This window comes from Ambystoma mexicanum, chromosome 4q, assembly GCF_040938575.1.
Source record: "Ambystoma mexicanum isolate Mex_15411 chromosome 4q, UKY_AmexF1_1, whole genome shotgun sequence".
NCBI lineage: Eukaryota > Metazoa > Chordata > Amphibia > Caudata > Ambystomatidae > Ambystoma > Ambystoma mexicanum.
In genome coordinates this window covers 970,500,323-970,513,000 of record NC_090928.1, presented here as the reverse complement: position 1 = coordinate 970,513,000, position 12,678 = coordinate 970,500,323, and the positions used below count along the sequence as shown (strand labels likewise).

General features: G+C 43.2%; 1 protein-coding gene across 3 annotated transcripts in view; it reads left to right on the top strand.

Moving 5' to 3' along the window:
* The window catches only part of INTS7 (integrator complex subunit 7), a 673,605-nt gene that overhangs the window by 599,388 nt on the left and 61,539 nt on the right, over window positions 1-12,678 (top strand). For all 3 annotated transcript variants that reach the window (XM_069608525.1, XM_069608526.1, XM_069608527.1), the window contains one exon: window positions 884-982. In XM_069608525.1, the coding sequence (XP_069464626.1) occupies window positions 884-982 (99 nt within the window). The remainder of the gene's footprint in view (window positions 1-883; window positions 983-12,678) is intronic.

The following is a 12,678-nucleotide window of genomic DNA, read 5'->3' as shown; positions in this document are numbered from 1 at the left end:
CATGTTCCCTGTTAAGAGCAAGTCCTGATGGGTGTTTGCAAGAAAAGCATAACGGATGCATGAGAATATTTGAGCCACCGCTTTGTACCCACTCACATTCATCTGGGTAGCATGAGACATCTGCAAGCATCATCTCGTCTGTAGACCGGCAAGCTAAGGAATGATAGTGTGCCATACTATCATGGTGAATTTGCAAGGGGACCAATTTTAACCAACAATATGATCTGTGGAAGTTTTTTATTTAATCTAAACCACTGCAGGTGCTCTGGGCAGCCTTTCACACAACCTTTATTAGCCTGTTTGCACAATTGCAGAAGTGTACCAGCCATACACATATCAAGTCTTGTACTGCCCCCAATGGAAACAGTCTTCCGGAACTGCTTGGTCACATCCTCTCTACACAGAATAACAAGCAACCTCAGGCATGTGTTTGCCTTGTCTGTGTTGCTTGTGCTCTCAAAAGAAGGAATGTAGTCTAGCACTTGGGCTGGACTTCCCGCTGTGGGTTTGCACCAACCCAGATTTGCATACAGTTTTTACCCTCATGTAGTGACATGTCAAGCTGAAAAACGATGGTCTGAGGGTTTAACCAGAGCAATGGGTGTCAGTTATGATTCATTAACAACCTACCAGCCATCAATCTACAGTTTTGCATTCACAAGGTTGCCAACCATAGGCAAATCAGACGTGTGCCTGCCTCGATAGGGAACAGGTATGCCTGAATGCACAGGAACACAGGCAAACTGCAGATACGTTTAGAACTTGTTGGGTTTCGTCATTGAGATGCAGCTTGGTTCCTTAGGCACTGACATGTGTTGATGTTAGATATGTAGGGCAAACCATAACACTCTTATTTTATTAGTGCCCACTTGTTTTCTTACAGCATACAGCCTGCTTATGCAATGCAGTTATTAGTTTGCTGAAAGTTCCGCTGTCATTTCAAAGGTACTTTTTCCAGAAACTACAGTCTACAAGCATTAAGGTAGGTCATTACCAGGTGTGTTTTACTGCATTAATCCATTAATAATCCCAATTAATTATGTGTATGCTACAGTGTAATACGCTGTTATTTTGCTATCATTTTCTCCTGTGTCTCTGTTTTGTCTGTACATTGTTAATCTTAATTTGTAATACCTAATCACATCGTGATGCTAAGTCATCATCAAATCCCCTTGAAAAATAGCTTTTTCAATTGGCAAATGGTATTGTTTGTCATGTAGTGTGGCCATGTTTGCTAAAGCTTTGACATACAATTTACTGATCACTATCACTACTTACTAATACAAACTACTCTACATCTGTTCAATGTTAGTGCTTTTTAGGATTTACCTGCCATCTGAAACCAACCAGCTTAGATGATCAACTATTTTATTCTAACGGAATTAACGAAATGGAAGGAGAAACCAATGTCATTGTTGCGTTATTGTTTCCATTAGTCCTAGCTCATACTGGGATGTTTCTGAGAACCTGCACCATTATTGGTTTTAGCAGTCACTCACTTGTCGGCTTTGACACACCAATATCACATAAGAGCTCAAATGAGCCATCATTGATCCCCTTAGCTTCCAAACACTCCCCAAGAGGATAACAAGATGTTAGAAAGACATGTAGGCTAGGGCAGTGCATGCAGGATAGGAGGGGACCCTGCCATCGAGCGCTAGGCATGGAGGCAGGAAGGGCTGGCACTGCAGCTGTACAGTGAATCACCAGTGGGGTTGGAGAGAGAGACGTTAATAACAAGTACTTCGATTGGCGAGCGTCCTTGCACTACTCAGGTTATCAGGCCTCTCGCAGTCCCCAAAAGTGGACAGTCAAGCAGGTAACACTCTTTAAAGAAACACTGGGATGACAGACAGAAACTGGGGTACTGTGAAAGGGTCAATCACATGAGGGGTTGAAGTATATGAAACCAGAGGATGTTATCTGATAACATCCGGCCTCACAGCACCTCACAGCATTAGTCTGAATATGAAGGAATGAGTGAACGAGGGCGGGACATATACATGATAAAGGACATTTTAACTGGCGAATGGGAAAAGATTAACTTTGTAGGTGCTTTTATCTAAGCTAGTCTCCTGTGTGTTCTGGTTGCAAGGTTACAGAGGAAGAAAGAGAGAGCAGTTTTGCCTGGGTTTATTAGAAAGTAGCCCTGAAAATGATCTTCAGTTAAATAGTTTTTTTTTAAATAGAGGAAGAAACATTGATTGGAGTGTGAGGTCTGTGAAAAGAGAAGCTCCATGAACAGCTGATAACTGACAGTTGAGTTGGCAGGAGCACTGAGAGAAGTGGAGATTGGCTGAAATAGCTGATCTTGCTTCCTGAATGTAGAGAAAGGAGCAGGTACCAAGAAATGCTGTTAAGCCTGCTGCGAGGACCTCTAGGAGCCACCAGTAGAACTGCAGGTACCAAGAATTAATGTTAAGCCTGCTGTGAGGACCTCTAGGAGCCATCAGTGGAACTGCAGCTAGGAAAAGAGACGAATGAAAGGATAAAGAGAAAGTCAGACTTTAATAATAAGAAATAGAGTGCATAGTGGAAGGAGAGAAAAATAAAAACAAGAAAAGAAAGAATGCAAAGACTTTTAAAATGTGATTGAAAGTGGCTGGAGAATGTTCAAGTTAAATTTAGTAGACAAGAAAAGTTCTGTATAAGTGACAAGTTGAGAGACTGATTATGGCTCAGCTTCTGGAAGAATTTAAAGAAATATCACTTCAGCAGTGAAGAGAAGCTAGTTTTCTAAACAACTACAGAGAATCGTTCTTGCAGTTAAAAGTTTGTGTTCAGTTTGAATAAAAGTTGACCGTTTTTACAGACTATCTAGAGTGATTGCCTTTATTCCCATTTTGAAACTTGACAGGTACACTAAGTGTAACTTGGTTGAAGGCAGCAGCTGAGATGGGACACAAAGAAGTATTTTGCTGGAATCATGGTAGGCCAACGAGATTCTGATGATGAATGACATTGCAAGGTGGTGGTCATGGACAGAGCACCAACCTTTGGAGCCGGCTGCAAACACAGGTGTTCTGTTGTAAGCAGGGCAGGTGGAGATAAAGCCCTGCAGTAATTCAAGATTGCACTGTGACCCGTGGGAGCAGTGATCTTCAAGAAACCCGAGTTGATTACTGACTGCCCCCTCCACCACCCAAAGGGTCGGGATTTGCAGGGTGACTGGAGAAGAACTATCAGAATAGTAGTCAGTATTAACTTTATTTCGTTAATAACCATAAAAGTACAAGACAAAAAAAGATGACATTAAAATATAACAATTACACACATCTTTCCTATATAAATATAATGCTACAAAATTATTACCATAAAAAATGTACATTTTTTTTATTGACAGTTAAAATAAATTTAACCTTTCAATTTTCATTCTTTTACAACAAAGTCAACATATTGAAAACATTTTCGTCATTATAAAGTGGAATCAGCAAGATGCTTTTAAAACAATTTAAGACAATTAAAAAAGCAGAGTTGTAAAAATGAGAGAAATCAGAAATGTAAGCAGACAAATGGATGAGTAAATGAATAGCACACCACAATAAAATATCACTTGGCAGCAAGTTGTTGCAAAAGATAAAAGGTCAACAGACAGACATAGCCTAAAGGTGACATCGACTGAAAGACAATCCGTAATAAAGCAGAAACAATATCTTTCTTAAAAATCCAAATATTCAATCATCACTTTTGAATACATTGCTTGTTTATATTCAGTGCTTCCAAGAATCTAATGGCTATTTTAACAGTTATAAGCATGGAGGTGAATATAAGTCCCCACAGCGAAGTGGAGTCCAGTATTCTAAAGTCCTTAAAACAGGGTTTAAGATAAATACGTTTGTCTTTAAGCATGCAACATTCAGTAATCAGGTGTTGCACAGTCTCAATCCAACTGTCAATTTTGCAAAATCTACATCTATCAGCATTTTTGTCAATAAGGCCTTGCCTAGCTAATAGTTCGTTGGTAGGCTATAGAATGCATCTAAATCTGATGTAGGAATTTCAGAATTTAGCAGAGCGACTCTTAATGAGATAATCTGCCGGAATGCACATTTTTTTTAGCACTAAACGGATTGAGTTTAAAATCACGATATGAATTACATTTTTGCTGAGTGTGAATCCAGTCATGTAGGTATAGCTTAAGTTTGGCTCTCACTGGATTGTGTAAAAAGAGGTCTATGGTAATATCAGCATTGGCTAGAGAGGTCAAGCTCGCCGATCACCAAGAGGTGGCAAATTTGCAAGTAGAGATTAGCATAAAAGTTGCTAGGATTCCAAGTAGTGCTTTGTCGTTCAGCGGCATGAGACATTTTCTAAAAAGTGCACACATTCTCCATGTATAGTTTGGCCCAGCTCAAAACAAATTATTGCTACTGGAACACAATTGGTAAGGTGTAACACTCTCCTCCAAAATGTCCCCTCTACTTTATCCCAGAAGGTTCACCGAAGTAGGTCTTTTGACTCCGAACCATATAGAAGTATTGGAACAGCCTTCTGGGCATATTAAGTAGGGCAGGTTGGCATGTAATGTACCATACTTGAATAGTATGGATTTCCACTTGTGAAATGGCGGGGGACATTTTATTTCAATATTATCGAAATATTGCGCGTCATCAGGATGATCGTTAATGAAATAGATGTAGTGATGTACTACTTCTAAGCATCCAATTTGTAATGTCCAACTTATGATTTTGTTAGTGCGACTTGACGCAATGCATTACTTTTGTTTTTGATAAGTTAATTTGCAAGTGATTATCATTAGCATAGAAGCTTAGTTGGTCGAGCAGCCTTTGGAGACCTTTAGGAGTTCTTGAAAGGAGGACAAGGTCGTCCGCGTATAACAGCCATGCAATCAGTTGTGTGCCTAATCTAGGGGCATCGGAGATAATATCAGTGAACCTCTCCTGCATATCAAGAATTCAAAAAATTAAAAAGGACTGAGGCCAGAATGTAGCTCTTTTTAAGTCCACTGAGTGGGGATGTGTTTGGAAAAAAGACCAGCAAGAGTAAGTCTAATCTGGATTGTCGTAGCTGTGTGAAGGAGACTGATCAATGTTACAACAGAAGAAGGGCATCCAGCACATTTCAGTTTATCTATTAATAACTCCCTTGACACAGAAACAAAGGCAGATTTTAAATCCTCAAAGGCCAAATATAGCAACTGTCTAGTTTGAATACAGTGTGTTTTTATGGCCGTTATAGTCAGGAGATTAATGCTGGTGCCCACGCCTCAGATGAATCCTGTTTGAAATAGATCTCAATGTTGTGTTGTCAAGGTCCAGTCAGTAAAGTCTCTGAGAACGAATCTAGCAAAGATCTTGCCCGGGGCGCAGAGGCGTGCTATCGGCCTATAATTTACAGGCGATTGTTGATCGCCCTCCTTGTAAACTGGGATGATAACTGAATGTCTGCAAGAGTAAGCACTGGGTTTGAATAGCATGATTGAAGTTGTTCAAGAGAATCTTGGACCATGGATGCTGTTTAAACATCATGTTGGACATGTCATCAGGGACATGGGCTCTTGATGGACTTAATTTCTGAATGAAGTTGGAGATGTCTGTCTCAAAGAACTGGAAATTAAAATCATGATGTGATGAAATAGAGACAACCTCCGTGCTCATAGGTGGTGCATAGTTCTGTAAAATGCATGATCCACTGTGCTTCGGACACTCCATTAATTTGTGTTGAATCCTGAGATATGAGATTTGCACGATTTAATAGCAACCATGTTTGTGCCAAATTTTTTTGAGCAATTGCTTTAAGCATGCACTTGCCATCATTCTGATACAAGTGGGCTTTGCAACTACGCAGCCAGTTTTTGTACCTAGTTTTGACATTCGCGAGTTAGCACCGCTCTGTAGGGCAGATGGAAGTGAGAGAGCTTATCTCTTCTCGTGTCAATAAAGCGCCTTCCTGTTTTGCACTTAAGCATCATAAATATGTATGCTTCTGTGAGTGTGTTTTCCCAATCTAGAAGGATTGGATTTAAACATCTGAAGTACAGTGCAGTACTGCAGGTCTCCGAGTGCAGAATCTTTTGCCAAAGAGATCTAAGCTTTCATAAGTTGGTTACTTAGTTCGTATAGAGACAAAGGTGTCCATCTGAAGTGATTCTGTCCATTGCTGACAATAAGAGAGTCTTTAAAGTTATTTATGTATAGATAATTATCAGTTGTGTACCAAGTCCACTTAAGGGTAAGCATATTGTGATCGCTATCATTTTGATGTATCACTCTCATGAATTCAGATTGGACGAAGAGGGTGGAATTAACATATACATAATCTATAATGGCCTCTAGATCTCATCCCGCCACACAGCATGTGGAAAAGAGGTCACCCAAGAGGGATCAGTTTGTCATAATCATGTTCCTTTCATCCATCAAAGTGGCCCATCTCAATCTTGTTACGGATTGCGAGTCTTGTGCAGTAGATAGACAATGTAAATTCAAATCGCCAACAAGAATCAAGTTGGTGATTAATGGTGATTGGGAGATGAGTTCAAAGGTGTTCTCCAGGTCAAGGAAAAATGAATCTGTGGATATGCTCGCCGGACTCCAATATATGTTGATCAAGGCAATCAGATAGAGTGGACTGAATTCGGACTAATTGTATGTGATTGATAGGAGAGGCCCAGGGAGAGAGAGAGAGAGAAATGCCAGAGCTTAATCTTCACAGCCACTAGCAGCCCAGACATAGGTCTGCCTTTAGCAGGTCGGTAGGCAAGTAGGAGAGTGACGATATGGTCGTCCCACGAGGGAGTTTGTGACAGCCACGGCTCCTGTAACACGACAATATCATACTTACCTAATTGATTGTTTGCATTGGCTAAGAGGTGTGTAAAAAACCATGTGTTTCAGCTAGCTAGTGAGAACTGGACAGTGGGTTGTTATGCAGGATGGGTCTGGCAGTTGCAGGTTCGAGGAAGAGTTCCGGTTGAGCAAGTTGTACTGGACATAGGAAGAGTAGAAGCAGGAGTGTTTGATCTAGGGAGTAAATGTCAAGGAGTTCCCCCCCCCCTACACCTGAGTCTGTTCTTTACTGGTGTCCTTGGTCGATGCCTTCTTGCAGATGGACCAGGTCTTGAAGAAGACTGCCCAAGTCTTTTCCAAATCCAGAATGCGTTCAGTTTCCAGGACGCCGAATCCAGGAATCCAGGAGGCAGTGGAAGCATGATAGCCACGAATCCAGGAGGTAAGTAGAAGGGGGAGAACAAAGAAGGGATAGCGGGATTGGAAAAGGAGAAGAATCGCGAGCTACGGAGCACACGTTTGCAATAGCATTGAAATGCGCGGAGCCGCGGAAGGCGTGGTCCATTAGTAGAAAAGGCTACGTCCAGCGCATGGAGCGAGAAGGGATAACGCTGGACGGCCATGTTGAGAGTATTAATGAGTGCAAGCTCGCTGTGACAAGGACCAAGAGCCCAAAAGGGGCGCACTCTGTGATTCATGACAGCATGCCTCCTCCAAAGACCTTTCCCTCCAGGTTTGCCCGGGTGAATGAGATGAAAACTTCTGAGCAGCCGAGGGGCCTTGATGTTTGACATAGGCTCCCAGGTTCTTTCACTAGGGGGGATATCCTTTCCATTCAATCAGATATTGAAGCTGGTCCCTTCTATACCTGGAATCACAAATCCGGGGCACCTTGTATTCCAATTGGTTGTCGACCAGTATAGGAGGAGGTTTGCAGGGTTTCCGGGAGGATGGATAGTAGGGTTTCAGCAAAGATGTGTGAAAGACTGGGTGTATTTTCTTCCAGGAGTCTGGCAATTTGATCCGATAAGAAACAGGATTTATAACTTCTTTGATGGGTAATGGACCATACTACCGAGGGGCCAATTTACTAGGCCGTAGATGTAGGGGTAGTAATTTTGAGGACAACCAGACCTGGTCACCAATTGCATAAGAAGGGCCTGGTCTTCTTTTGGAATCTGCATATTTCTTGGTCTGTTTTCTGGCATTCTCCAAGAATTCCTTGGCCTCCTTATGTATATTGACAAGGGTTTCGATCCAGGAGTCAACTGTAGGTACTGGTGTAGGTTGAGGAAGAACAGAAGGCAGGGCCAATGGATGGAAACCTTGACTGCAATAAAAGGGGCTGGTCTTAAGTGCTGAATGGTCGGAATTGTTGTAGGCGAATTCAGCCACGGGTATCAGGGGGGACCAGTCATCCTGAACCTTGGTGGCGAAGCATCGAAGATACTGTTCCAGGGTTTGATTGACACGTTCTGTGGCTCTGTTAGTTTGAGGGTGATATCCTGAAGAAAGGGCACGTTGGATTCCTAAGCATTGACGGAGACATTTCCAGAATTGCGAGATGTATTGAGGTCCACGATCCGATATGATCTTGGAAGGGAGTCCATGCAAACGGAATATGTGGTCCAGGAAGATTCCTGCTAGTTCAGAGGAGGATGGCAGTTTATGCAGGGGTGTAAAATGAGCCATATGAGTGAACAAGTCTATGGTAACCCTAATGGCAGTGTATCCACGGGAAGGTGGTAGTTCCACAATGAAGTCCGTAGCGATAATCTCCCATGGCCTGGTTGGCAGTGTAGGTTGCAGTAGAAGCCCGCCGGTCTCTTATCATGTTTATTTTGACTGCAGACAATACAGGATTGAATGTACTGCCGTACGCCGAATCTCATCCTAGGCCACCAGAATTGCCTCTGTATAAAACGGAGGGTATTGGCGATGCCACGATGTCTGGAGTGTAGGGTATCATGACAGAGATTTATTATTCTTTGTTGTAGCCTTTTTGTAGGGATGACCAATACATTGTCCTTGAACAGATACCCTTCCCGGACCCTTAGATTCCATTGATTTTTCTTGAATATATCCTTCCACAGATCAGAGGATTGGGTCTGAGCTTGGATTTCTTCAAGGAGGTTGACTGCTTGGGCTACAAAGATCTTGGGAGAAAACATCTGAGGATATGCCTTGTCTTCAATGGGCTCGTAGTCTGGTCGTCGAGATAAGGCATCAGCAATTAGGTTTTGTGATCCTGGAACATGAGTGATGTGGAACTGGTACTGGGCAAAGAAGTAGGCCCATCGCGCCCGACGACTATTCCTACACTCCAAAGACTGTAGAATCTGGATGTTCCGGTGGTCCGTACGGACCTGAACTGGATGTTTAGCTCCCAGAAGTAAATGTCGCCACTCAGTGAAGGCTTGATGGATGGCTAACAATTCCTTTTCCAGGACTGAATAGTGTGTTTCACTAGGAGTCAGGGTTCGTGAAAGATAAGCAATTGGGTGTTCCAGTTTATCTCCTAATTCTTGCTTCAGGACCGTACCTATGGCGTAATTAGAGGCGTCCGTTTCTACTAGGAAGGGTCGACTAGTATCGGGTTGGGCCAAGATAGGAGCTTGTGTAAACTCCGTCTTCAAACGCTGGAACGCTGTTTCTTGTGGTGTAGACCAGAGGAAGGGAGTGTCTTTCTTCAGGAGAGCAAGAATCGGTTGTACTATCTCAGAGAAATTAGATATGAACTTGCAGTAGAAATTGGCAAGGCCCAGGAATGATTGAACTTGTTTCACGGAAGTAGGAGCAGGCCAGGTCAGTATGGCCTTTACCTTTGAAGGATACATACCGATTCCTTCTGGGCTAAGAATAAATCCTAGGTAATGAACAGAGGTTACATGAAACAAACATTTTTCAGGTCTGGCTAAGAGTTTGTGTTCTCTAAGTCTCTGCAAGACTGCCTTCACGTGCTCTTCATGTTGTATAGGGTCCTTGGAGAAGATCAATATGTCATCCAGATATACAATGACGAAGAGAAACAACATGTCAGAAAACACCCTGTCCATAATTGTTGGAAAATAGCCGGGGCATTAGCTAGTCCAAAGGGCATGACTAGATATTCATAATGGCATGGCCAAAGGGTGTTCTGAAGGTGGTTTTCTATTCGTCCCCTTCCCGGACACGAATCAAATGATAGGCGCCCCTGAGATCCAACTTGGTGAATATTACCGCTTCTCTCACGGCTTCCAGGATGTCCGAAATCAAGGGTAACGGGTACCGGTCCTTGAGGGTGCATTGATTTAGGCCGCGATAATAGAGGCAGGGTCTGAGTTCCTTGGTATCCTTCTTGGGAACAAAGAATAGGGAAGCACCAGCAGGAGATTTTGAAGGTCTTATGGTGCCATTTTCAAGGTTGGTATCCAGGTATTCTCTTGGGGCCTTTTTCTCGGGTTTGGAAAGGATGAACATCCTGCCGAAGGGAATCACTGCGGAGGGTTCTGTATCTTTTGCGCAGTCTTCAGGTCTGTGTGGGGGTAAGGCCTGGACTATGGCAGTCGAAAACACATCAGCATATCCTTGATTCCTCAGGAACGTGTATGACATTAGACACCATGAATGATGTCTGTTGTTCTCTTGTTGGTTCCTTTGGGTGTGTTAACGGAGGTTCCAGGGAAAGGCAGTGAGACATGCAAACCTCTGAGCCTAGGAATAGAGAACCCGCTGTCCAGTTGATATATGGATTGTGTTTCTGTAGCCAGGGCATACCCAAAACAATGGGGTAATGAGCTGACTTAATGATGTCAAACCTAATCAGCTCCTGATGGTGATTTATTGAAAGCTGGATCTCTTTGGTCTGCAGGCTTATGGGCCCTGATGCGAGGGGTCTTCCGTCAATAGCTTCCACAGGTTGCATGGTGGTTCGTGTCTCGTACGGAATTCGATGTTTAGTAACCCATTCTTGATCGATGAATATCCACATAGCTCCGCAGTCTACCAGGGCCAAAATGGAATAGGTCTTATTCTTGGAGGGTGATAAGAAGGCCTGTAATATCACCAAATTGTTTTGTCCAGGAGAGTTCAAGGATGGAATTGATGTGGAGCAAACATCTCTCTCCCGAAGCTCTGCTCCATCTAGGATCGGGAGCTGGCGTTTCCCGAACGCCGAGGGGGTGCTAGAGGGCATTACCTAACCAAATGCTTATATGAGGCACAATACATGCACAAGCCCGTATGAATTATTCTCATTCTCTCTTGCGGAGATATGGGTCCACGAAAAGCCCCAATCTGCATGGGCCCTAGTTCCGTGACTGGGCTTGGGTTGGTGTCCGTTCTGACGGTACCCTCAAATGATACCTTGGGAGGAATTCCCCTGGTTTTTTCTTTTCTGTCTTCCTTTCCTGGATATAGAAGTCAATTTGCATGGCAAGATCCATTAGTGCCTGGAACGAGGTTGGTAGTGCCACTCTGGCCAGCTCATCCTTAATCTCTTCGTTCAATCCTCTCCTGAATAGGGTAAAGCTCGCCTCAGCAGACCAGTCAGCTTCCTTAGCCAGTTGTTTAAATCGGGTCACATACGTGAGCATATCCTGGGAACCTTGCTGAAAGTCTAACAGGTGTTCCCGGGGGCGCTGTAAACCTGCTCAGGGCGGTCAAACATGTTTTTAAGGGCCTGTATAAACCCATCATAGTCATCCAAGAGGGCATCACTAGAGTTAACGAGGGGAGTAGCCCAAGTTAAGGCATTCCCGGAAAGGTGAGAGATTATAAAACCCACCTTGGCCCTGGGGGTCGAAAAGTAATAGGGCTTGAAGGTAAAGTGGACCAAGCACAAATCCAGGAATGCACGAAGGGGAGGATCTGAGGTGGAAGCAGAGGAGCTATAACAGTGAATGCTCTTGGGGACCTGCCTCTACCGTTCCGTCTCTGTGACCGTCCATTATTTGGACAGGGGAAAGGTGCCGGGACCCAACCATATCCGGACGAACCTTCATATGAAAGAACATGTACCTTATCTTCTGCCTTTATTTAACGCTATTTTTAAAACTGGTATAACGCCAATGACTTGGCATAATGCAGAGATTGTTCCAATTTTTAAAAAGGGCAACCCTAGTATTCCCAGGAATTATCACTCAATGTCACTGCTAGATGCAGGTAGCAAGTTATTAGGCAAAATCCTGCAAACCAAATTTGAAGATTGGGTTGTAGATTCGGGTGCTTTGAGTCATCTCCAAGCTGGCTTCCACAAAGGGGGGGGGCATGATTGATCAAGTGTTCAGATAAGTATTGATCTTATACAAATAGGTCACACTTAAGAAGCCAAATAAGCAGGACCTTGATAGATCTTAAGGGCGCTTTTGATAGCATCCCAAGGTGTCAACTCTGGCGTGCCCTAACTAAAAAGGAGGTCCCTTCCCCTGCTCAAGGCATTTATGGATCTCTATTATAACTCAACAGCCTACGTTAGGTGGGGCCTGGGAAGGGAATGTACCAAACCCTTTCATGTTGAGAAAGGGGTTAAGCAGGGTTAAATATTGGCTCCCACCCTTTTTCATTTAGTTTCTTGATGGGGTGGTAACCAAAATACCGACAGATACTTCAGACGCCCCAGTATTGGGGGAGAACAGATTGGTATTTTATTGTTCGCAGATGATGTGGCTCTTATTTCCAGAAGCCAGTCAGGCATTTTGAAACTAACTGAGCAGTTTGTTCAATTTTGTGATCAGCATGGCCTCGTACGTAATAAAGAAAAAACAAAAAAACATTGAGATGTGGTAAGTAACAGGGACTATATACATGTATTAACCTTAGAACAGGTGGAAAATAAACAGAGGAAGTTTTATATTTTGATTACTTGAGGATCCGAATCTCAAAGGATAGCAGATGGGTAAGACATATAGATAAAGTCAGCCTTTCCTTCGGCAGCGAAAGTGCAAGGATATTT